Source organism: Ranitomeya variabilis, chromosome 3 (genome assembly GCF_051348905.1).
Source record: "Ranitomeya variabilis isolate aRanVar5 chromosome 3, aRanVar5.hap1, whole genome shotgun sequence".
In the NCBI taxonomy this organism is placed as follows: domain Eukaryota; kingdom Metazoa; phylum Chordata; class Amphibia; order Anura; family Dendrobatidae; genus Ranitomeya; species Ranitomeya variabilis.
In genome coordinates, this window is record NC_135234.1 from 193,251,770 (window position 1) to 193,277,492 (window position 25,723).

Sequence of the window (25,723 nt, forward strand, 5' to 3'; positions counted from 1 at the left end):
ATTATCTCTTTTTCCAGCCTTTTCTGACTACTTAAGACCCTCCCCAAACTTGTGAACAGCACTCATACATGGTCAACATGTGAAAGACAAAGGAGCATTCCAAGGCCATCAGAGACAAGATCGTGGAGGGTCACAAGGCTGGCAAGTGGTACAAAACCCTTTCCAAGGAGTTGGGCCTACCTGTCTCCACTGTTGGGAGCATCATCCGGAAGTGGAAGGCTTATGGAACTACTGTTAGCCTTCCACGGCCTGAGCAGCCTTTGAAAGTTTCCTCCCGTGCCGAGGCCAGGCTTGTCTGAAGAGTCAAGGCTAACCCAAGGACAACAAGGAAGGAGCTCCGGGAAGATCTCATGGCAGTGGGGACATTGGTTTCAGTCAATACCATAAGTAACGTACTCCACCGCAATGGTCTCCGTTCCAGACGAGCCCGTAAGGTACCTTTACTTTCAAAGCGTCATGTCAAGGCTCGTCTACAGTTTGCTCATGATCACTTGGAGGACTCTGAGACAGACTGGTTCAAGGTTCTCTGGTCTGATGAGACCAAGATCGAGATCTTTGGTGCCAACCACACACGTGACGTTTGGAGACTGGATGGCACTGCATACGACCACAAGAATACCATCCCTACAGTCAAGCATGGTGGTGGCAGCATCATGCTGTGGGGCTGTTTCTCAGCCAAGGGGCCTGGCCATCTGGTCCGCATCCATGGGAAGATGGATAGCACGGCCTACCTGGAGATTTTGGCCAAGAACCTCCGCTCCTCCATCAAGGATCTTAAGATGGGTCGTCATTTCATCTTCCAACAAGACAACGACCCAAAGCACACAGCCAAGAAAACCAAGGCCTGGTTCAAGAGGCAAAAAATCAAGGTGTTGCAGTGGCCTAGTCAGTCTCCTGACCTTAACCCAATTGAAAACTTGTGGAAGGAGCTCAAGATTAAAGTCCACATGAGACACCCATAGAACCTAGATAACTTGGAGAAGATCTGCATGGAGGAGTGGGCCAAGATAACTCCAGAGACCTGTGCCGGCCTGATCAGGTCTTATAAAAGACGATTATTAGCTGTAATTGCAAACAAAGGTTATTCCACAAAATATTAAACCTAGGGGTTGAATAATAATTGACCCACACTTTTATGTTTAAAATTTATAAAAATTTAACTGAGCAACAAAACTTTTTGGTTTGTAAGATTTATGCATCTGTTAATAAATCCTGCTCTTGTTTGAAGTTTGAAGGCTCTAACTTATTTGCATCTTATTAAACCTGCTAATTCTGCAGGGGGTTGAATACTACTTGTAGGCACTGTATATATATATATATATATATATATATATATATATATATATATATATATATACATACTTTCTTTTGTTATAATCCAATAAAAAATTATTAAATTATATTGATGAACTTCATGTCTTTAGTAGTTTACTCAAATTAGTTGATGCAAAAATAAATACCTGTACACCTCACAAAAACTGTAACATCTAGTATTTTGTATGATCTCTGTGATTTTTAAAGGCAGCACCAAGTCTTCTAGGCATGGAATGAACAGGTTTGCTTCATATTGAAACATCTATCTTTTTCTATTTTTCAAGAATGAAATCTTTTAGAGCCTGGATGCTTTATGGAGAGTGATGCTAAATTTATCTCTTCAGAATTCCCTATAGGTTTTTGAATGGGTTCAGATCAGGAAAAATGCTTGGCCACTGAATCACTTTCATCCTATTCTTCAGAAATGCAACAAATCTGTATTTTGGGTCATTGTCATATTGTAAAAATGCACCTCTACTAAGTGCATGGAGTGATGGTCGGCACCATGCTTTTTTCTAAATTCATTTTACTAAATACCTGGTAGCTTTAGTGAAACATGGTGGTGGCAGTGTACTTATAAGGGGGTGCATGAGTGCTGCTGGTGACAAGGAGCTACATTTCATTGATGGTATCATGAACTCACAGATGTACTGCTCTATATTGAAAGAGAAGATGCTACCATCCTTCCATGCCCTTGGTAGTTGTGCATATTTCCAACATGACAATAATTCAATACATACATCTGTTGCTTTTCTGAAGGCAAACAGGGTGATTCAGTGATTCAGTGGCCAAGTATGTCTCCTGATGTGAACATGACCAAAACACCTCGGCTTTAAAAGCGATTGATCTTGAAAAATCGAGAAAAATTGCAAGATAAATGTTGTTTTTTTGGTAGTTTCTTGAAAGTTTTTCTGAGAGCTTTTTTGCAGGGTTTTCCCATAGTTTTTGTTAAGTGTTTTTTACTATAATCTTCCAGTCAATTTTTTCAATTCATTGAATAATGAAAAAACTGTTAGCAGTTTAAGCAAAAAAATGTTTTCCGGGCATTTTTTGAGTTTTCCCACTGACCTGTTTTGTAAACTAAAGAGTGTATTCCGAGTGCAAAATATCTGAAGAATGGACATCACTGCTTGGCATTTTTTGAACTCTGAAGTGGTTAAAAGATATTCTAAAGCCTTAGCTTATGCACAGCAAGTTGTTTTTACATAGAAATGTATATTAAAAAGTAAAAAGAACTCATAGAAAATAAGAGCATGCTGAATTCAATGTAAGCAAATCAATATTATATAACAGTGTATCAAACTTGCTAATGTGAATACAGATTTAAGAAGACAACTCGTCATGAGATGCAGGAACAAGGATAAAAAAATGACAATAAGTACTCGAGAATTGTATAAAAAAGTAATACATTTTAATGATGAACAATTACACATACAGGGCAGAAGGGGAAAAGGGCACATATACACATGTGGTTACAAGCTGTAAAGAGGGACACCTTGGAAGGCAGGAGCGAAACGCGCGTCAGGGCGGACGCACAATCTCTAGGAACCTCTGCATAACACTGGAGTTCAAGGTAGTTTACATTGTTTTTCATAGCTGCATGCTGTACACACTGGCACTGGCGCATGTCGATTATTTCTTCTATATATACCCTGTCATCATACTACAATCTATTATATTACATTGATATCATGACGTGGTTCTCTGCACAATACAGTATCTTTCACCAGCTTGTCTCGTGTCAAGTGCTATGATATATAATAAATAGATAAAGTATATGCAACTGTTCCTATATTGTGCGCCTCTCTTCTTACAGCTTGCTGCCACCGCATGTGTATATGTGTCATATCTCCCTTCTGCTCTGTAAGTGCAATTGTTCATCAATAAAATTTGTTACTTTTTTATATCATTCTGGACTGTTTATTGGTGTTTTTTTAACTTTGGGCATAGAAATTTATATGTACATTCTTCTGAACTATTTTTGATAGGCTTTTCAGTGTTTCCAATCAGTTTTCACGGATAGTGTGTACACACCCTTTGGGGTGTGGAGTTAAAAAACTGAGATTTTGATTGGAGAGTTGGGGTATGTACCCACAATGTCTTTTTCAGCCAAATTCTCCCTGGAAACCACTTTGGAAGTTGCTAAAAACGCTACAAAGAACATAATGCAATGCAATGACAAAATGACTGTGCTGTGCATATGCCGTCGTGGAAACTCCAAGTTTTTGAAGAGTCATGATATGTGGGGGACGCTAATGCACATGGAAAAGTGGTTATGTTGGCACAATGTCTTTTTCAAAGAATCTGCCTGAAAACTCAAAAACATAAAAACAAATGAACATAAGCATGTCTATGGAAAAACAACTTTATAGCTGTATATAAGTTCAATTTTTTTGTTAAATCTTACCATTCAGCGACATATTTATTTTTCTGGTGTTTTCTGCTCAGAAGACTCTCTGTATTTTACAAGTCAGTGGGAAAGATGAAAAGACACCTAGAAAATGGCAAGACGTTTTACCGTTGTTTTTGCTCGTAGAAAAACACCAGCGGTTTCTTTGTTATTCATTGTAGTGTTAAAAAACAACTGGAAAACTACAGTAAAAAGACTTCACAAAAAACATTCGAAAACTCTTCAAATGACCACTGACAGAAAAAAAAATGTCTAAAACACGCACGGGAAACAAGAAAAAAGAAAAAAAATACATGACGTAAGACAATTCAGGAAAATAACTCCAGTGTTTAATAAAGAGTCTTTTACTTGAAAAACTCATCAGATTCCTCTGAACTTAAAAGATGCCGAGCGCTCATATTTCCACCAAGTGGGAACTCTCCAAAAACTCAAAACTCCTCAAACATTTGGAGATTCTGCTCAGTTTATGCTCTGAAAACTCATCACAAAGACTCTATTTTCTCATAACTTTGGAAAGTTTCTACTCCTCAAAAAAACTCATACCCTAATTCATTCACAGTGTCTTTTTCCATTGGTCAAAAACATCAGGAAATACTCCATTTTTCTTGAGTTTTGCAAACATCTATTTTTAGTGTTTTCTGGTCATTTAATGACCACTTTTTTCATGTTTTTACCCATGGATTTTTTTTAGTGTTTTTTCAGCATTTTTTGTGTGTTTTTTTACTGTCATTTTCTTATCTTTTTTAAAAAAAATCAACTAAAGGAAACACTACCAATTTTTTAAACCAAAAACACTGACAAAATACTTAAAATGACTCCCGGGCGTTTTTCTAGCCTCCCCAATTACTTGTAAAGTATGGATTATCTTTGAAAATATGAACAGCAAGTTGTTTTCACATACAAATTAATGGGATAATTCTTTTGATCTTTTTGTTAGCAGTTTTTCCATTATTCTTTTGCTCAGACCCAGTAAAAAAAAAGCATTGAAAAAAGGCACAGTGAGAACATGTCCTTTGGATGAATCCTTAGTAATCGAATTTGCTGCATATTTTTCCTGTGTAATATCCTTAGTGGCAGGGACATTCTGTACCCGTAATAAGGGCAAGGGTTGCAGTCGCACCTGGACACTGGAAGGGCCTCGATTTTGGAGATTTTGCCTTGGGGCCCACAGGCTCCAAGTTACGCCATTGCTCAGGAGTTTTCAGCTTTGGGCAAGTGGATGAGATTTTACAAATCTTATTCACATACGACAGGCATTTTATGCCCAGAAAAACAAGCCTGCTTTTTCTGCTTTACAAATACTGTGAAATGTTGAACAGATTTCAGCACTTTTAATGTAACAGCAATAAAATGAGAATCACCAGCAGAATCCTCAGATAATTTGTAAACTCATCCTTAAATTATAAGAAAGATAGTTTGGCCAAAAGTTAAGCTACTCTTTTGGATAATAGATCATAGAGAAGTAAAAAGCTTCTTCAGGAACTCTAGGACCGCGGCTCGAGGCTACAGAGTTTGCTTCCTACAATGTGAATTTATGAGGCAGCTCTGTATAGAGAAATAAGTAGAGAACTCTGTGGATAAACATAATAGCAATTTTAGACCCAGCATATACCTGCGTCTTCCCTTCGGAAATGATACACTTGCATACTGAACAACTGGACTCCCGAATGCAGGAATCAGCTTGTCTCCATCCAGCAACCTCACTGTGCGGGTCCTGGTATGACGGGTAGGTTTTCTTGAGAAGAACATTCCTGTTAACACTAAATGAAATATCAAGTATGTGTGAGGTCCATTCTTAATTGGTTTTGGTCAATCAACACTAAATAAAATATTATATTAAATAAAATTTAGTAATTCTTTACCCAGATTCTAGATTAATTGAGACCATAAATTGAATTCAATTTATGGTCATACACTTGGACCATATATTTAATACATTCTATGGTAACATACTATCAAATATTTAATGCTCTAGGTCCATATAGCTAATACATGCCATGGTCATACACTGAGACATATATTCAATTCACTCTGGGTTCATGCTCTAGGACCATATATTTAATGGGATAGATCAGACACTAGGACCATATATGTAGTGCATTCTGTGATCAGATACGGGGACCATATATTTAATGTGTTCTATGGTCATGCCCTACGACCACACATTTAATGCATTCTATAGTCATACGCTAAAACTATATATTTAACGGACTAGGTTATGCTACACTATATATAGAGGCTAAGTGGGCGCTCATACTGTATATAGGAGCTATGTGGGTGCTTCTACTGTATAAAGGGGGCTATTTGGGGACTCATACTGTATATAGGGGCTATGTGGGTGCTTATACTGTATAAAGGGGGCTACTGTCTCCTTCCCCATAATCCTGTAGAATGTAAGCCCGCAAGGGCAGGATCCTCTAACCTCTGTACCAGTCTGTCATTGTTTGTTTAGTGTAAGTGATATTTCTATTTTGATGTAACCACTTCTCATGTACATTTTCATGGAATTAATGGTGCTATATAGATAATAATAATAATAATAGTTTGGGGACTCATACTGTATATAGGGAGGCTATTTGAAGGCTTATACTGTATATGAGAGGCTATGCGGGGGGGGCTTATAATATATATATATATAGCTATTTGGGGGCTCATATTATACACTAGATGATGGCCCTATTCTAATGCATCGGGTATTCTAGAATATGCATGTCCACGTAGTATATTACACAACCCACGTAGTATATTGCCAAGCCACGTAGTATATTGCCCAGCCACGTAGTATATTGCCCAGCCATGTAGTATATTGCCCAGTCACGTAGTATATTGCCCAATGATGTAGTATACTGCCCAGCCATGTAGTATATTGCCCAGTGACGTAGTATATTGCCCAGCCACGTAGTATATTGCCCAGCCACATAGTATATTGCCCAGCCACGTAGTATATTGCCCAGTCACGTAGTATATTGCCCAGTCACGTAGTATATTGCCCAGCCACGTAGTATATTGCCCAGTGATGTAAAATAAAAAATAAACATATACTCACCTTCCGAAGTGCCATTGAAGTCCTGGCACCTGTGTACGGTGTACGCGGCAGCTTCCGGTCCCAGGGTTGGTATGAGCATAGGACCTGTGATGACATCGCGGTCACATGACCGTGACGTCATGGCAGGTCCTTCTCGCATAGCATCCTTGGCACCGGAACCTGACGCTTGCACTGCCGAGGACACCGCGCCACGTCGGAGGGCGAGAATAACCTTTTTCTTAATTATTATTATTTGTAACAGATCTTTTTACTATTGATGCTGCATAGGCCGCATCAATAGTAAAAAGTTGGTCACACAGGGTTAATAGCTGCGTTAATGGAGTGTGTTACACCGCAGACCATTAACGCTGGCATTAACCCTGTGTGAGCGCTGACTGGAGGGGAGTATGGAGCGGGCACTGACTGCGGGGTGGAAGGAGCGGCCATGTTGCCGCTGGACTGTGCCCATCGCTGATTGGTCGTGACAATGGTCGTGGGCGTTTTGCCTCTACCAATCAGCGACTTGGATTTCCATGACAGACAGAGGCCGCGACCAATGAATATCCGTGACACAGACAGACAGTTGGAAGTGACCCTTAGACAATTATATAGTAGATATTGCGGCTGTGTGGTGGCTCATACTCATATTGTATAGAAGGGGCTATGTTAAAGGTCATACTGTATATATGGAGGCTATTTGAGAGCTCATACTGTATATAGGGCTATGTTGGGATTCATACTGTATATAAGGGGCTATGTGGGGGCTCATACTGTGAATAAGGGGCTATGTGATGCTCATACTGTATATAAGAGGCTATGTGAGGGCTCATACTATATATAGAGAGGCTATGCTGGGGTCATACTGTATATAAGGGGCTATGTGAAGGCTTATACTGTATACAGAGAGGCTATTTGAGAGCTCATATTATAAATAGAGGGCTGTGTGGGGGTTCATACTGTATATAGGAAAGCTGTGTGTGGACTATATAGGCTATATGACCATATATTTAATGCATCTGAACAGATATTTAATGTATTCTATCATGGGCATACCCAGGATCAAAACTGAGGGGGAAAAGCCATGGTTGTTCAGGTTGTAAAATTTTAGAACGAAAATGAAACGCAAATTTTAAGAAAATTATATGTAATTATAGCAGTGCTTTATTAGTTATTACAATTATTTGCTTACAACAAAAATTGAAGAGGCAATTTGCATATTAGATTTTTATTGTAATTACATGTCTTATTATTATTATTATTATTTATTATTATAGCGCCATTTTTTTCCATGGCGCTTTACATGTGAGGAGGGGTGTACATAATAAAAACAAGTACAATAATCTTGAACAATACAAGTCACAACTGGAACAGGAGGAGAGAGGACCCTGCCCGCGAGGGCTCACAATCTACAATGGATGGGTGAGGATACGGTAGGTGAGGATAGAGCTGGTCGTGCAGCGGTTTGGTCGATTGGTGGTTACTGCAGGTTGTAGGCTTGTCGGAAGAGGTGGGTCTTCAGGTTCTTTTTGAAGGTTTCGATGGTAGGCGAGAGTCTGATATGTTGTGGTAGAGAGTTCCAGAGTAGGGGGGATGCACGAGAGAAATCTTGTATGCGATTGTGTGAAGAGGAGATAAGAGGGGAGTAGAGAAGGAGATCTTGTGAGGATCGGAGGTTGCGTGCAGGAAAGTACCGGGAGACGAGGTCACAGATGTATGGAGGAGACAGGGTGTGGATGGCTTTGTATGTCATGGTTAGGCTTTTGTACTGGAGTCGCTGGGTAATGGGGAGCCAGTGAAGGGATTGACAGAGGGGGAGGCCGGGGAATAGCGGGGGGACAGGTGGATTGGTCAGGCAGCAGAGTTTAGAATAGATTGGAGGGGTGCGAGAGTGTTAGAGGGGAGGCCACAGAGCAGGAGGTTACAGTAGTCGAGGCGGGAGATGATGAGGGCATGGACTAGGGTTTTTGCAGATTCTTGGTTTAGGAATGTACGGATCCGTGAAATATTTTTGAGTTGGAGGCGGCAGGAAGTGGAAAGGGTTTGGATATGTGGTTTGAAGGAGAGATCAGTGTCAAGGATTACCCCAAGACAGCGGGCTTGTGGGACTGGGGAGAGTGGGCAGCCGTTTACTGTAATGGATAGGTTCGTTGGGGAGGTCGTGTGAGATGGGGGAAAGACGATGAATTCTGTTTTGTCCATGTTAAGTTTTAGAAATCTAGCGGAGAAGAAGGATGAAATAGCGGATAGACATTGAGGGATTCTGGCTAGAAGAGTGGTGATATCTGGTCCAGAGATGTAGATCTGTGTGTCATCAGCATAAAGGTGATACTGAAAGCCGTGAGATTCTATGAGCTGTCCCAGGCCAAAGGTGTAAATGGAGAAGAGCAGGGGCCCTAGAACTGAACCTTGCGGGACTCCGACAGATAGGGGGCGAGATGAGGAGGTGGTGTGTGAGTGGGAGACGCTGAATGTCCGGTCTGTTAGGTATGATGAGATCCAGGATAAGGTCAAGTCTGTGATGCCAAGGGATGAGAGGGTCTGCAGCAACAGGGAATGGTCCACTGTGTCAAAGGCAGAGGACAGGTCCAGGAGGAGGAGGATAGAGTAGTGCCGCTTGCTCTTGGCGGTTAATAGGTCATTGGTGACCTTAGTTAGGGCAGTTTCAGTGGAGTGGTGTGACCGGAAGCCAGATTGAAAGCGGTCGAAGAGGGAGCAGGAATATAGATGGGAGGACAGTTCAAGATGGACGTGTTGTTCCAGTAGTTTTGAGGCATAGGGGAGAAGTGATATAGGGCGATAGCTAGATACAGAGGATGGGTCAAGAGAGGGCTTTTTGAGGATGGGTGTGATTGAGGCATGTTTAAAGCTTAAGGGGAAAACACCAGTTGTTAGTGATAGGTTGAAGAGATGGGTTAGGGTTGGGATGAAGACTGTGGCGAGGTTTGGGATGAAGTGGGATGGGATCGGATCAAGTGCACAGGTGGTGAGATGCGATCTTGAGAGTAGAGTGGAGAGTCTGTCTTCTGTAATGGTGGAGAAGTTGGTTTTGGAGGTGGAGGGCATGGTAGTTGGGAGGAAGGGTTCTGGGGGTTGTCGACTGAAACTGTCTCTGATGTTCTCAATCTTCTGCTTGTAGAATGAGGCAAAGTCTTCAGCAGAGATGAGTGGGGAGGGAGGAGGCGCTGGGGGGCGGAGGAGAGAATTGAAGGTGTTGAATAACTGTTTGGGGTTGTGGGACAGGGAGGAAATAAGAGATGAGAAGTAGGTTTGTTTTGCTGTGGCGAGTGTGGTCTTGAAGGTAGTGAGGGACTGTTTGAATGCAATGAAGTGCTCATTGGAGTGGGATCTTTTCCATCTCCGCTCTGCAGCCCTGGAAGCTCGCCTCAGTTCTTTGGTCAGGTGGGTGTGCCAAGGCTGTCTGTTGATTTTGTGAGCTTTGGTATGTGTGAGAGGGGCAACCGATTCCAAGGCTACAGCTATTGTGGTGTTGTATAGAGTGGCGGCGTCATCCGCATTGTGTAGGGAGCTTATGTCTGTGAGAGGGAGGAGGGATTCAGAGAGTGTAGATCAAGGTGTTTAAGATTTCTGCGAGGGTGTGCAAGTTTGTGGGGTGGGGATTGTAGACAGGGAGTGGAGAGGGAAGAGAATGTGAGCAGGTTGTGGTCAGAAAGAGGAAGAGGTGAGTTAGAGAGCTTAGATAGGGAGCAGAGGCGGGTGAAGATAAGATCCAGTGTGTGACCATCTTTGTGAGTGGCTGTAGAAGACCATTGAGCAAGGCCAAAGGAGGAAGTGAGAGATAGAAGTTTAGTGGCAGCAGAGAGGGAAGTGTCAATGGGGATGTTGAAGTCGCCCATGATGATAGTGGGGATGTCAGCGGCGAGGAAATGGAGTAGCCAGGTGGTACTAATATAGTAAAGCAGGAGGGAGATATCCAAATGTTTAAATGATATAAGGAGCGTATGGATATTTAAAACTTAACTTTTGTTATGTACAATATTTTTTAACCTAAGGTGAGGTGTATAATTAAATAAGAAAACAAAGTGCTGGGGAAACCCTATCCCAACATACAAAGAGTGGGGAAAAGTGAATAAAAACTGACTGAATCCAAAACCCTTATGGAATCTGTTGGAAAGATTAGACCGTGGCTTGTTGGGAGGGAATAGTATATAATCAATGTGCACACAAACAGCAATTCCTATACTCAGAAAATATGCTTCCAGTGGCTTTAAAGAAAAACTCCTAAACCAGGAGTACATATATGCATTACGCATTTATCATAAAACAATATTGCCAGCTGGGTAGAAACATCAATTAACATGCATGAGATCAAATTTGTTATTCCCAAAAAAGTCCTAAAAGAACACCTATTAATGAAGAAGCTGTTCACATATCACAGATATTTTCAATATGACTCATTATAACAATAAGTGACCATAACATGCCAGTTTAAACAAAGTAAAAGTCAGTATATTCAGGCAGCAAGTGAGTGAGACAAATGAACCTTAGCTAGAGCCTACAGTATGGCGTGCATAATCAAGGTAAACGGGATCACAAAGAAGAGTATCCCCTGTCAAGATCAATGACACCAAAGAAGTCTCAGTGGTCACATAACCAAATTCAATATCAATATGCTCCAAAGACCACCAATATGCAGAGCAAAAATATCATTGCTAAGAGCTCACCCAGTTCAGAGGGGTCCTATATAAAGCCATGCTTCTCCTCATAAGGGTAAGATGAACAACTGCCTCAATCACATATGGCGTCTCCTGATGCGTTTCGTCCTTTGTGGACTCATCAGGGGATAAAGAGACATATGTTTGCTGCTATCTAACACAGCTGGCACGTACCCTGTATGGAGTGGGCTCAGCTCCTGAGCACGCTTCATACACGTTTCTGAGTATGAGGTACATACCAAGGTGCAAAAAGGGGTTTAAGTATTGCCTCATGTGATATACCATAAATGCAAGTTCAGACTGGGGCACTGACTCATGCTGCTGGGAAAAGATGGGTAGTACACCTGAAAGGCTAGTAGAAAGCTGTAGGACATACAGATTTTGCATCCGTTGAACCTGGTTACTGATTCCTAAGAGGTCCTTATCCCGTAATATTTTACATTGTTTCAGTCATAGGGTCAGACCATGTGACTGCTATGGTGCTCATGAGTCAGGGGAGCCCTGTAACCGGCAACCCATTCAACCCTTGGCGTCAAACTTTCAACTGTATCTGTATATACATCATCAGCCCAGGACCTGTATATACATCACCAGGCCAGCCCCTGTATATACATCACCAGCCCAGCATCTGTATATACATCACCAGGCCAGCCCCTGTATATACATCACCAGCCCAGCACCTGTATATACATCACCAGCCCCAGCCCAGCATCTGTATATACATCACCAGCCCAGCACCTGTGTATACATCACCATCCCACCACCTGTGTATACATCTCCAGCCCCAGCCCAGCACCTGTATATACATCACCAGGCCAGCCCCTGTATATACATCACCAGCCCAGCACCTGTATATACATCACCAGCCCCAGCCCAGCATCTGTATAAACATCACCAGCCCAGCACCTGTGTATACATCACCATCCCACCACCTGTGTATACATCTCCAGCCCCAGCCCAGCACCTGTATATACATCACCAGGCCAGCCCCTGTATATACATCACCAGCCCAGCACCTGTATATACATCACCAGCCCCAGCCCAGCATCTGTATATACATCACCAGCCCAGCACCTGTGTATACATCACCATACCTGTTATGATTGAACTGGTGGTTAGGAGCACTAGAAATGACCAGATGAGCAAACTAGTATTACAGAACGAGCTCTGGGAAGTGGGAGCCCTGCTGACCGCAAGTCCTAATCCTATCACAACAACTAGAAATAGCCGTGGAGCGTTCCTGACTCTGCCTAGACGCCTCTTCACAGCCTAAGAGCTAACTACCCCTAAAGATAGAAAATACAGCCTACCTTGCCTCAGAGAAATTCCCCAAAGAAATAGGCAGCCCCCCACATATATTGACTGTGAGTTAAGATGGAAGTCACAAACACAGGAATGAAACAGGTTTCAGCAAAGGAGGCCAGCCTTAACTAAACAGACTGAGGATAGAAAAGGTATCTTTGCGGTCAGCATAAAAACTAACAAAAAACCACGCAGAGTGTGCAAAAGAAACCACAGCACCGACTCACGGCGCGGTGGTGCTACTCTGCATCCCAGAGCTTCCAGCTAACAGGACAAAATCATGATAGCAAGCTGGACAAAAAACAGTGGTAACAAATAAGCTAGCAGGGACTTAGCTTTTGCTGAAGTAGACAGGTCATCTGAAAGATCCAAGAGAACTGAACCAGTACTAGGACATTGACAGCTGGCATCAAGTAACGATCTGAGTGGAGTTAAATAGAGCAGCCAGCCAAGGCCTCAACGAGATCAGCTGGAGAATGAATCTCAGAACCAGCAGCTCCACTCACAGCCACCAGAGGGAGTCCATGAACAGAACTTGCCGAAGTACCATTCATAACCACAGGAGGGAGCTCGAGAACAGAATTCACAACACATCCCACCACCTGTGTATACATCTCCAGCCCCAGCCCATCACCTGGCCAGCCCCTGTATATACATCACCAGCCCAGCACTTTTATAATTTTAAAGAGAACAAATGAATAAAAAAGTACATGTGCAAATGTTAAAATGCCGCACAAAAAACCATATAAGAAACCAGAATTATAAATGGCACATGTGGGAACCCGGCTACAGATTTTAGCATTGGGAAACTGTTGCTTGGGAACACATATGGAATCTGTCCAGACAAAATGTCTGTTCAGTGAACCTTCTCATATACTTGTTTTGCATCCATCTTAGCCCCCTTATTTCTTGATCTCAGGAACCTGGGCAGGGCCAGGATAGATGGAAATTAAGTAGACGGGAAGGTACACTGAGCTGTTTGGCCACATCAAGGGTGCACTGAGCGTCTGTGCTCGGTTTGAACAGTCACTTTGTACTGACAAACTCCTTATAAAATGATTTTGACTGATGCACTAGAATTTTTCATTGAAAATATCGCATTCAGTGTAGACCGGGACCTCAACACCATGTGATATAGGCATGAGCATACATAGATTTCATAGGGCCCCATAGCAAAAGGTCTAATTGGGCTCCCCACACCCTCCAAAAAAATAAAAATGTGTCTAACTTTTGGTTCTGCTGCTTCCAGCAGAATCATAATTGCAGTCAAATGACAACTCGAGTGTCAGCTACGTCAGTGAATAGAACATTGCAAAACATGGCTGACTCTCGAGTTGGCACATGACAGCAAGTAACAGAGTCTGGTGTCTAAAATAAAATAAAAGTATGGAATAGTGTAGTAGACTTCCCTATTCCATACAATGACATCATGTAAAAGACATACAGTATCTTAAACATTTACATTTTTTAGTGGATGTTGGCAACCACTGTATGGCATCCAGAGAAGGCAACTGTTTAACATATGCAATCTGGTGTATTCTCTAAACCAGTGTTTCCCAAACTCCACTCCTCACGGACCCCACGGGTCATGTTTTCAGGATTTCCATAGTGTTGCACAGGTGAGACAATTCCTGATGCCTTGATGATACTTCCACTACTTGTGCAATACTAAGGAAATCCTGCAAACATGACCCATGGGGTCCGTGAGGACTGGAGTTTGGGAAACACTGCTCTTAACAGAGGCCATTTAGATTTAAAGGGTTATTCCCAAGAAATCAAGTTATCCCATCCCGATGATAGGGATAATTTAATAATTGTTGGGGGTTTGACCACTCCCAGTGATCCTGAGAATGAGACTCTGCTGCTTAGCCATGAATAGATGAAAAGTGCATGTGCTCGACTTCCGCTCTAGTCATTGTCCATGGAAATAGCCGAGTGCAGCGCTAAACTCTGCTCCATTCAGAACGTGACTGGAGAGTCCTGTTCTCAGAATCTCTGGTGGCCCAGCAGTCGGATCCCCAGTGATCCATTAGTTATCCCCTATTCTATGCATTGGGGATAACTTGATTTTTGTGGTGTATAATTCTTTACAGAGCCAGGTTGATTCTCCTATTCTCTCCTATTTAGTCTGATAGGGGAAGTGTTCATTGGCCAGTGTGCCTCTTTCTGCATGACACGTCCCCAATTTAAGTGCTCACACTCGGCACAGCATCTTCACCCTGGCTCTGAGTATCAGAATGATTATGGGTGGTGCTGGGAGGGGACAAGTGCCAAGCAGTACTTGGCTCCCTGACTCAAGGGCCCAATAGCGGCTGCATGGTCTGCTGCTATGGCTGTACACCCCTGGTTTTAGGCCCAAGCCTGGACTTCGCCAAAAGAAAGCCATCGTGAATAAACAATTTAGGGTCCTCTTGATTGTTCCAACTGCCAGTTTAATGAGAGTTTTGCAAGCCATAGGCCTTCTTAGCAATATCTCTATGAGACTTGTATGTGAGTATGTGTAGTCCTCTATATGCAATCCTATAAACAATAGGGACATTACTAGTAACATAGATGTAGATAGAAAATATTCAAAAGCAAACCTTGCTCTCATAAGTTTCCTTCCTTCTCTTGTTTTATAACGTTTTATTAGTTAACTAAATTCCTACACAACAACGGAAGCACATGCCAAAATACAGAAAAACTTCAACATATTTTATAGCACAAAAATATTATTACAATACACTTAAAATAAAGGGGATACAAGTACAAAATAGCTGCACGCACAGAGTATTGCACACTAATCAAAAAGTCATATATAGATAAAATTATCACTAACCTGTAGTAATCATATGTTCATATAATAGCACAAAAAACTGCTCCATTTAGGTGATTACTGCTTAGTGCCGAAGTGTATAAAATAAATAGATACCTCAATTGAAAAAAATAGAATTAGACATACCGGTAATTTGGTTTCTGGGAACCTTTCATGACAGCATAGGAGGTTGTCTCCATTCCCTAATGGGGGACAGGAAGCACAAAGAGGTTAAAAGCCCCTCCTACTCGCCAGTGACTTATAATGGACACCATAGCACCAGTTACCTTTAAGGCTCCCAAGGAACATAGGGAGGGAATTAGTGCTGTCGTGGAAGGTTCCTAGAAACTGAATTACCGGTAAGTCTAATTCTATTTTCTCTAGTCACCTTCCACGACGGCATAGGAGGAGTACCAACCAATTCTGCACTGGGGGGGGGGGGGGGGGAATAACAGCCTGGAGTACTTTCCGGCCAAAGACTAGATCCGTATTGGACAATAAGTCCAATCTATAGAGTTTGGTGAAGGAATGAAGTGAAGACCATGTTGTGGCCCTGCAGATCTGCTCAGTGGATGCACCTGCTCTTTCTGCCCAGGAGACTGAGGTAGATCTCATAGAGTGGGCTTTAACCCCAATCAGGGGTGTCATGTCCTGAACCAGATATGTTTCATGTATTGCCCTCTTGATCCAATTTGAGATGGTACTTTTTTCCACCTTCTTCCCTTTATTTTGACCCGATGGATGAACAAACAGATTTTGGTCAACTCTCCAGGAACTGGCTTGTTAAAGGTAGTGTAAAATAGTACGCCGGACATCGAGAGTATGAAACTCTTCTTCTTTTGAATTTGCCGGATTCTGGCAGAAAGAAGAGAGGATAATGTCCTGAGACAGATGGAAGTCAGTCAGACACAACTTTAGGAAGAAAGTACGGATCAAGACGTAGGACTATAGAGTCATCTCTGATTATTAAATAGGGTTCTCTTATTGATAAAGCTTGCAATTCTCCTACACGCTTTGCTGTGGTTGTAGCGACAAGGAAGGCAGCTTTGTATGAGAGGAGTTGAGGAGTACAGGAAGACAGAGGTTCAAATGGTGGATGTGTGAGCCCCTTGAGGACTAAATTTAGGTCCCACGAAGGGACAACAGTCTGTTTTCTGGGATAAGACCTGAGAGCTGATACCATTAATATCTAAATCCAACGGTGGTTGGCAAAATCCACGGATCTGAGAGCAGAGACCTGAACTTTCAGAGTACTGGGTTTAAGGCCTAACTCCAGCCCCTGCTGTCCAATATTTGTGAAATATTTGGGTGGAATGGATCAGGTTGATAAGAGAGGCAGAAGGAAGAACATTTCTTCCACACCTTATGATAGATGGCGCTAGTAACTGGCTTCCTGGATCTTTGTAAAGTAGCAATTACTTCATCCGAAAGTCCTCTAACACTTAACACTTGGGCCTCAGTAACCAGGCAGCTAGGTTCAACATCTGAGGATTTGGATGATGAAGGGGCCCCTGTAGAAGAAGGTCGGCTTCCAATGGCAAATGGACTGGATCATCTACCTGCAGCTCTATGTTGAGGGTGAACCAGCTTCTCCTTGGCCACACCGGAGTCACTAGGATGGTTGAAACGTGATCCTCCCGGATCTTCTGAAGTGTTTTTGCCGGCATTGGAATTGGTGGAAAAACATAGGCCAATTGGAAATTCCATGTTTGGGCAAAAGCATCCACTCCCCTGGAGTTGTCCCTGGGATTCAGGGAAAAAAAGGTTTTGACCTGTGCGTTTTGATCTGAAGCGAGCAAATCGATCTCTGGTAAGCCCCATCTGTCTACCACATCTTGAAGACTCTCCTCTTCAGGCTCCATTCCCCCGGCTGAATGTCTTAGCGACTCAGGAAATCTGCCTTAAGGTTGTAAGATCCCTTTAAATGGACTGCTGTCAGGGAGAGAAGGTGTTTTTCCGCCCACCAGAATATTCGGCTTGAAATGCCCCTTAGGTTGTTGAACCTTGAGCTCCCCTGATGTTTGAGGTGAGCAACTGTAGTCATATTGTCGGAATAGACTCTGACGTGATGTCCCGAGATTAGGTTTCCTGCAGCCAGAAGAGCTTCCTCCACTGCCTTCACCTCCCTGAAGTTGGAAGACTTGGTGCTTATCTTCTGATCCCAAGGAGTAAGAGATACCATGGACCCCCAGCTAGGTGATGATCTTTCGGGAGAAAAGACTTCTTGTTCACAGAGTCTAAAAGAACCCCCAGAAATTTCCTTGTTTTGGAGGGCTGGAGCTGGGACTTATCCAAATTTGGAAGCCATCCCAGAGAACGCAGAATATAGAGTCCTTGATACATGATCCCCGAGAGTCTGAGCGGAGGAGGGTACAACTAGCAGATCGTTCAGGTAAGGTATGATGCAGATGCCATGTCTCCGGATATATGATACTACTTCTGCCATTATCCTGGAGAAGACTCTCGGTGCTGAAGAAATGTCGAAAGAGACCATGTTGAACTGGTAGTGTCTCACCTGTCGATTCTGCTGTATCGCAAAGCTGAGGTATTTTCTGTGCTGAGGATGAATCGGCATATGGAAGTAAGCATCTTTCAGGTCGATAGTTGCCATGAAGAAGTGTGGACCTTTCAGGGGAATGGCTGATTTTACTGATTCCATTTTTGAATCTGCGATAGAAAATGTGATGATTGAGGTCTTTTAGATTTATTATGACTCATGCCTCCCCTGATTGTTTTTTCACCAGGAAGAGTTGGGAGTAGTGGCCTGAACCCCATTCCTCTGGAGGTACTGAGGAGATTACATTTGATCATAAGAGATCCTGAAGGCCTGTCATCATCATTGTCTGGGTCCGTGAGATGTTAGGGAGGTGACTCTCAGACCCCAAGGAGGGGGGAGGATACAAACTCTATAAGGAGGCCCTCTCTGATGACATTGAGGACCCACTGGTAATTCATAATGGCCCGCCAATGATGGAAAAATTCTACGAGCCTCTCCCCCATCGGGACGGAGTCATTGTTCATCCTTCTGGGGCTGCTGTTCGAGAATGATGATGTTCCTTCCCTTCCCTTTAGCATAACTCCATCTCCTAGTTTTTCCTTTTCCCTTTGACTGGGAGGCACGAAAAAAACCCCACTTTCTGGGTGTTTTTTGTTCAGGAAGGGCCTTTTTCCTATCTGTGGCTTTCTCCAAAATTTCGTCAAGAGCAGGTCTGAAGATGTAATCGCCTTTAAAGGGAATTGAGCATAACTTGACTTTTGAGGTGACATCCCCACTCCACATCTTGAGCCAGAGAGCTCTTCTGGCGGAGTTAGATTGAACAAAGGATCTGGCAGCAATTTTAATTGACTCCATAGATGCATCAGCTAGAAAGGCAGTGGCTTTTTGGAGAATAGGCAGAGTCAAGTAACTCCCCTCTAGAGGTACCCTGGGATATATGGTTTTCTAACTCATCCATCCATCGGAAGAGGGCTCTAGCCACACAGGTGGAAGCTATATTGGATTTCAACCCAGAGGTGGATGTTTCCCAAGACTTCTTCAGCAAGCTCTCTATCTTCCTATCCATTGGATCTTTTAGCTGCGAAGAATCCTCAAAGGGGAGTGCATTTTTTTTGCGACTCTCGCCACCTGTATGTCCACCTTAGGTACATCCCATGTAGGGGAGTCACTCTCTAAGGGAAACCTATGCTTCAATTCTGAGGGTGTGGTGAGGCGTTTCTCTGGATCTCCCACTCATGAGATATCAGATCCAGGATGTTTTTATGCACCGGAAAGCCAATCCATCTCCCCAACTTCAATCCCCCAAACTTTTCATCCTGTATGAATTGAGGGACTGACTCTACCTCCAACCCCATAGTACTACGTACAGCACTAACTAGCTCTTCCATGTACTCAGAAGAGAAAAAATATTTCCTCGTCTCCGAAGATTTAGAGGATGCAGATTCTTCCCATCTTTCTGAAGATGAGGAATAAGAGTGCTCAGACTCAGAGTCCTCTATCTGAATTTTCCTTTTTTTAGAAGGAGATGGTCCTAGTGGAGCGCCCCCACACCGCCGCAGGGCCGAGGGGTACCCGGTACCGGGCTTCTGGGTCTCAGTCCTGGGGTTGTCACGGTGGCTAGACCCGGTCCGTGGCCCTGTCTGTCAGTGGGGGACGTCCGGTGCAATAAGTGGTGGTGTAGCGGTGCAGTTGTGGGGTGCAGGTCGCGGTAAATAACGAGGACACCAGGTTGCAGTCTCTTTACCTCTTTACTGAAGATCTCTGGGTCCTCAGTCCGGAATACGGTTCACCAGGCTGCGCAAGTCCGGCCGGTCCAATGGCACCTCCAGAGTTCTCTTCATAGGTGGAAATCTGCGCCTTCCCCCTAGCGCTAGGTGTTGTGGTCCTTCCCTGCTGTGCTTACGGAAAGTACCCCACAACTGTTGTGTCTGTTTCTTAAGTTCCCTCACAACTCGATTAGATGATGTTCTGCTAATCCTCCGTCCCTCCCTGATGTTCTGGTTGGGACGGCACCCGTTTGACGGGTAGGCTCGGAGCTCTTCCGGGACCCTAGAGACGCCCCTCTCCACAAGTTGCCCCCCAAGACTGCATAGGTGATTTGAGTTAGACAGCCCGCCTTAGACTGACTGTCCTGCCGCGGTTTAGAGTATTGCTTGAAGCTGGATATTATGATACTCTCTCGGCGTTCCGGCCACCGGTTATGCACCTCAGTAGGATGTTGCTTTGGTCTTACAGCATGACTCCTACTGGTATTCTCCTATTGCTATGATCTCGTTTCTCACTCAGCACAATCTATCTCGCTTCTGATCCTTTCTTGGGCACCGCCACTATCCTGAGCAGGCACGGTCCCGTTACGTTCGTTCAAGTTGCCAAGCCTCTGTCAGGATCCCACCCCTGACAGAGACCCTACTGTATCTTCCCCCACAACACCCTCTGCCACAAGGTGTTGCCTGGTTCCAACCCAGTCAGCTTCTGACTAACTTCCTGCCTGACCCCCAGTTTACCCACTATGGTGGGGAGTGGCCTAGTGAATAGAACCCTTAGCTCCCCCCAGAGGCCCGGCTGTGAAATGTATTGGTGTCTGTGATACCTGATCAGATGAACTCCTTCAGTGCCATCAGACGTACCATAGCTCCCCATAGTGGCGGAGCCACAGTACTGCAACGACCAGGACTCTGGGGCGCTGCACTCCCCCCTGGTTAAACACAGTACTCCGGGACTGGGAAGAAAACAACAATACAAGTTAGCAAAAAGACATACAGTTTTGTTGAGTGCAATAACAGTAAGTATACTTGAACAGGCTTCCCTTTATGGGAGGTAAGGACACTTGAACGTTACAAACATGGTTCAATATCATAGCAACATGCTATGAACAACTCTTCTTACCCAACCGGGTATTCTATTTAGTGCAACATTGTTGAACAATAATTTAACTTTGCTTTTAAGGACTTACACTCGGAATCCGCTAAAGACCTTCTTATAATCACATTATAAGGCAATTTAACTTTTACATTCTCCTTCTTTAGATCTGCAGGACCGCCTGTCCTATCGGCACCAGACCTACTGCCTCTCCTTTCTTACAGGACCGCTCCTTTCAGCCCGAGCCTTCTGTCTTTCAACTACTATACACAGTATAGAACATAACATTACTTTCAATTTAAGAGCACTGAGCCATCTCTATATGGCTCCTATGAGGACTCAGGGTTTACCTTCTATCCTCATTATCTATCAACAGTATTAAACATTTCCTATAGAACATTAAACCTTCTCATTATCTTTCTCACTAACATGCACGCTGGACACTTCGTCTACCCCTACGGGCCCACTGCGTCCTTCTTCTAGCTTTCTCTTTCTTTCAGGGAACATTATCAGCATTCTCTTACAATTAACTAGTTGGTCATATTAACTATTACATATCAACATTATCACTTTCTTTCCTATCAAGACATTATTGCTATCTACCTTAAAGCAATACCATTCTTTAAGTACAACAAGTGCAAATCCCCTTTAAGAAGGGATCAAGTCTCTATGAGGTAGCATGTCTTCTCAAGCTACCAGTCCTTACTCAGCAAAGGTTCCAGTGTGGTATCTTCACAAAGAGTCCTTTTTGAAGTAAAACCAGTAGGGAGCGCCTTTAATAAGGTGCAAACTATGTACAAAAAGTTTGTATCATGCACTGTTCATGATTCAGCAGTTTTTATAACATTGTGGAACAAAAAAGCAAAAATGAAAGTGAAAGCAAAAATAAAAAGCAATAGGGATCCCGGGTAAACAAAGGGATCCCTTTAAGAGTTAACCCAGGATGGGTTTTAGCAGCAAAACAGCAAGGAAATAAACAGTTAACTATTTACAGTTTCAGGTTTCCGAGGCTTAGTTGAACGGCTTCCAGGGCTGCACCTGGCACTTAACCCCTCTTGGCCCGGGAAGGGTGAAGTCCAGGGTTGCACCTAGTGCTGGACACACGCCGTTAATCCGTCTCTCATGTACAGTTAAATCATGCGCAGCGATGGAGGTCTGTGCAGCTTGAGTATGGGCATTTGCTGCAGCAGAGGTAGCGGCTGCTGCAAGATCAGTCACTGGAATGGAGTCAGCAGCTGTGGCACTAGCAGTCGCTGGAGTGGTGTCGGTCGTCAGGGCAGGGTCGTCCTTCATACCTGCTTCAGATGCGGTCCTTCCGGTGCCGGTCTGCTCCGCCTCCGCTGGGGTCTGGAACGCTGGTTGCGGGGCCTTGTGCTGCGGCGTTGTCATCTCTGCTTGCAGCATCTCGCTTTCCGGCAGGGCCCTGCTTTCTGGCTTCGGAGCGCTGGAACTTCTTTCTTGCTCCGGACCAGACGAGGCTGCCGACAGACGTCTGGCGAGGCTCCCGATGATGGTCTTCTTCCACCCGGCCTCAGTGCTCAGCTGCATCCGCCGGGGTTGGTGGATCAGCTCATCCGCTCCGGTCTGCAGGAGGTCAGCGTCAACTGTAGAGGTCTGGCTGCGGTGCCTCTCCGGGTAGCTGGGGGAGTCCTCGGCTCCGACCCCACACTCCGGCTCTGGGCGGCTGGCCATGGCGTCCTCCATGTTGCTCGCTTCTTCTTCCTGGTCCTTTTCCCGCTCTCTCCTTCGTGGGCGGTTCCGTTTTCTCTGTCTCTGCCCACCATTGAGGATCAGGAGGCGGATCTCGGCTGCTGACGGACACGTCCTCAAGGGGCCGAGATATTTAGACTGGGCGGCCATTGTCTTTCGCGCTCTTCAGCTTGTTCACGCCCACTTCCACGCCCTTCTTCTTCTCCTGCGCTCTCCTTAGCGCTGTAATGGCGGCGGTTTTGGCGGGAACTTCTGGCAGCAAGCGGCAATACACGGCCCTTCTAATAAAGTACAGTCCAAGCACTATAAATCACAGTTCCAAGGCACACATGACCTGATTCTTCAGGCTTAAGTAGATCCTGTTCATGACGCCAAGTTGGAGCGCCCCCACACCGCCGCAGGGCCGAGGGGTACCCGATACCGGGCCTCTGGGTCTCAGTCCTGGGGTTGTCACGGTGGCTAGACCCGGTCCGTGGCCCTGTCTGTCAGTGGGGGACGTCTGGTGCAATAAGTGGTGGTGTAGCGGTGCAGTTGTGGGGTGCAGGTCGCGGTAAATAACGAGGACACCAGGTTGCAGTCTCTTTACCTCTTTACTGAAGATCTCTGGGTCCTCAGTCCGGAATACGGTTCACCAGGCTGCGCAAGTCCGGCCGGTCCAATGGCACCTCCAAAGTTCTCTTCACAGGTGGAAATCTGCGCCTACCCCCTAGCGCTAGGTGTTGTGGTCCTTCCCTGCTGTGCTTACGGAAAGTACCCCACAACTGTTTTGTCTGTTTCTTAAGTTCCCTCACAACTCGATTAGATGATGTTCTGCTAATCCTCCGTCCCTCCCTGATGTTCTGGTTGGGACGGCACCCGTTTGACGGGTAGGCTCGGAGCTCTTCCGGGACCCTAGAGACGCCCCTCTCCACAAGTTGCCCCCCAAGACTGCATAGGTGATTTGAGTTAGACAGCCCGCCTTAGACTGACTGTCCTGCCGCGGTTTAGAGTATTGCTTGAAGCTGGATATTATGATACTCTCTCGGCGTTCCGGCCACCGGTTATGCGCCTCAATAGGATGTTGCTTTGGTCTTACAGCACGACTCCTACTGGTATTCTCCTATTGCTATGATCTCGTTTCTCACTCAGCACAATCTATCTCGCTTCTGATCCTTTCTTGGGCACCGCCGCTATCCTGAGCAGGCACGGTCCCGTTACGTTCGTTCAAGTTGCCAAGCCTCTGTCAGGATCCCACCCCTGACAGAGACCCTACTGTATCTTCCCCCACAACACCCTCTGCCACAATGTGTTGCCTGGTTCCAACCCAGTCAGCTTCTGACTAACTTCCTGCCTGACCCCCAGTTTACCCACTATGGTGGGGAGTGGCCTAGTGAATAGAACCCTTAGCTCCCCCCGGAGGCCCGGCTGTGAAATGTATTGGTGTCTGTGATACCTGATCAGATGAACTCCTTCAGTGCCATCAGACGTACCATAGCTCCCCATAGTGGCGGAGCCACAGTACTGCAACGACCAGGACTCTGGGGCGCTGCACTAGCAATGGAGGTGGCGGAGGGGAAGGGTTGAAGGCGGCTAAAGAGGACCGAACCACAACCAGGGTACAGATTTCTTCAAGGAGAGAGGGTTGTTCTGCTCTGACCAATTTATTTGTGCATACTTGACAAAGCTTCGTCTTCCAAAAAGAGGGAAGCTTCAAACTGCAGATGGCACATTTGGGGGTCTTTTTGGCAGGGGCTTTATGGACAGACTTGTCTCCCTGCAAGAGAGGGAGAGAAGTATAAGTAAAGGAACCCCTACCACTGCCCCTAGCCTAGGATCCACCACGCATCAGACTTACTGGAGCAGGGGCAGCACTGGGCTTTGTAGATACAGGGCAGGAAGCACCATCCATACTGAGGGGATCAGTTTTACCTGGAGGTGTCTTCAGGCAGGTTTATATAGCCATAAATCCTGCCCTCAGCACGATTGAAAAATTGTTCCCCTCCTCCTCCCTGGGTCCGAGAGTAGGCCTCCGCATGCATCGGCATGCTCCATGTGCCGTTCGGCAGTCCAGAGGCCGCTGGAGGCCAAACCTGGAAGTACATGTGCAGCGCCCCAGAGTCCTGGTCGTTGCAGTACTGTGGCTCCGCCGCTAAGGGGGGCTATGGTACGTCTGATGGCACTGAAGGAGTTCATCTGACCAGGTATCACATACACCAATACATTTCACAGTTGGGCCTCCAGGGGGAGCTAAGGGTGCTATTTATTAGGCCACTCCTCACCACAGTGGGTAAACTGGGGGTCAGGCATGAAGTTAGTCAGAAAGCTGACTGGGTTGGAACCAGGCAACACCTTGTGGCAGAGGGTGTTGTGGGGGAAGATTCGGTAGGGTCCCTGTCAGGTTTGGGACCCTGACAGAGGCCTGGCAACAAGGAAGAACGTCACGGGACCGTGCCTGCTCAGTATAGCGGCGGTGCCCTAAGAAAGGATCAGAAGCGAGATATATTGTGCTGAGTGAGAAACGAGATCAAAGCAAGAGGAGAAATACCAGTAGGAGTCGTGCTGTAAGACCGAGGCAACATCCTACTGAGGCGCACAACCGGCGGCCGGAACGCCGAGGAAGTATTTATATATCTAGCTTCAAGCAATACTTCAAACCACGGCAGGACAGTCAGTCTCAGGCGGGCTGTCTAACATACATCACCTATGAAGACATGGGGGGGCGCACTAGGAGAGGGGCGACTCTAGGGTCCCGGAAGAGCTCCGAGCCTACTCGTCATACGGGTGCCGTCCTAACCAGAACATCAGGGAGGGACGGAGGAGAAGAACATCATCCGAACGAGTTGTGAGGGAACATCAGAAACAGACACAACAGTTGTGGGGTACTATCCTGTAAGCACAGCAGGGGAGGACCACAACACATAGCGCTAGCGGGAAGGCACAGATTTCCACCTGCAAAGAGAATTCTGGAGGTGCCATTGGACCGGCCGGACTTGCGCGGCCTGGTGAACCGTATTCCGGACTGAGGACCCAGAGATCTTCAGTAAAGAGGTAAAGAGACTGCAACCTGGTGTCCTCGTTATTTACTGCGACCAGCACTACACCGCACCACGACCACCATCCATATCTATCATTCACTGTACGCCCCTCAGCAGGGTCACGG

The 25,723-nt window shown here is 45.1% G+C and overlaps 1 protein-coding gene across 2 annotated transcripts in view; it reads right to left on the reverse strand.

Annotated features, from left to right (window-relative positions):
• The window catches only part of PHTF1 (putative homeodomain transcription factor 1), a 255,671-nt gene that overhangs the window by 88,445 nt on the left and 141,503 nt on the right, over nt 1–25,723 (reverse strand). For both annotated transcript variants that reach the window (XM_077294934.1, XM_077294933.1), the window contains exon 8: nt 5,337–5,484. In XM_077294934.1, the coding sequence (XP_077151049.1) occupies nt 5,337–5,484 (148 nt within the window). The remainder of the gene's footprint in view (nt 1–5,336; nt 5,485–25,723) is intronic.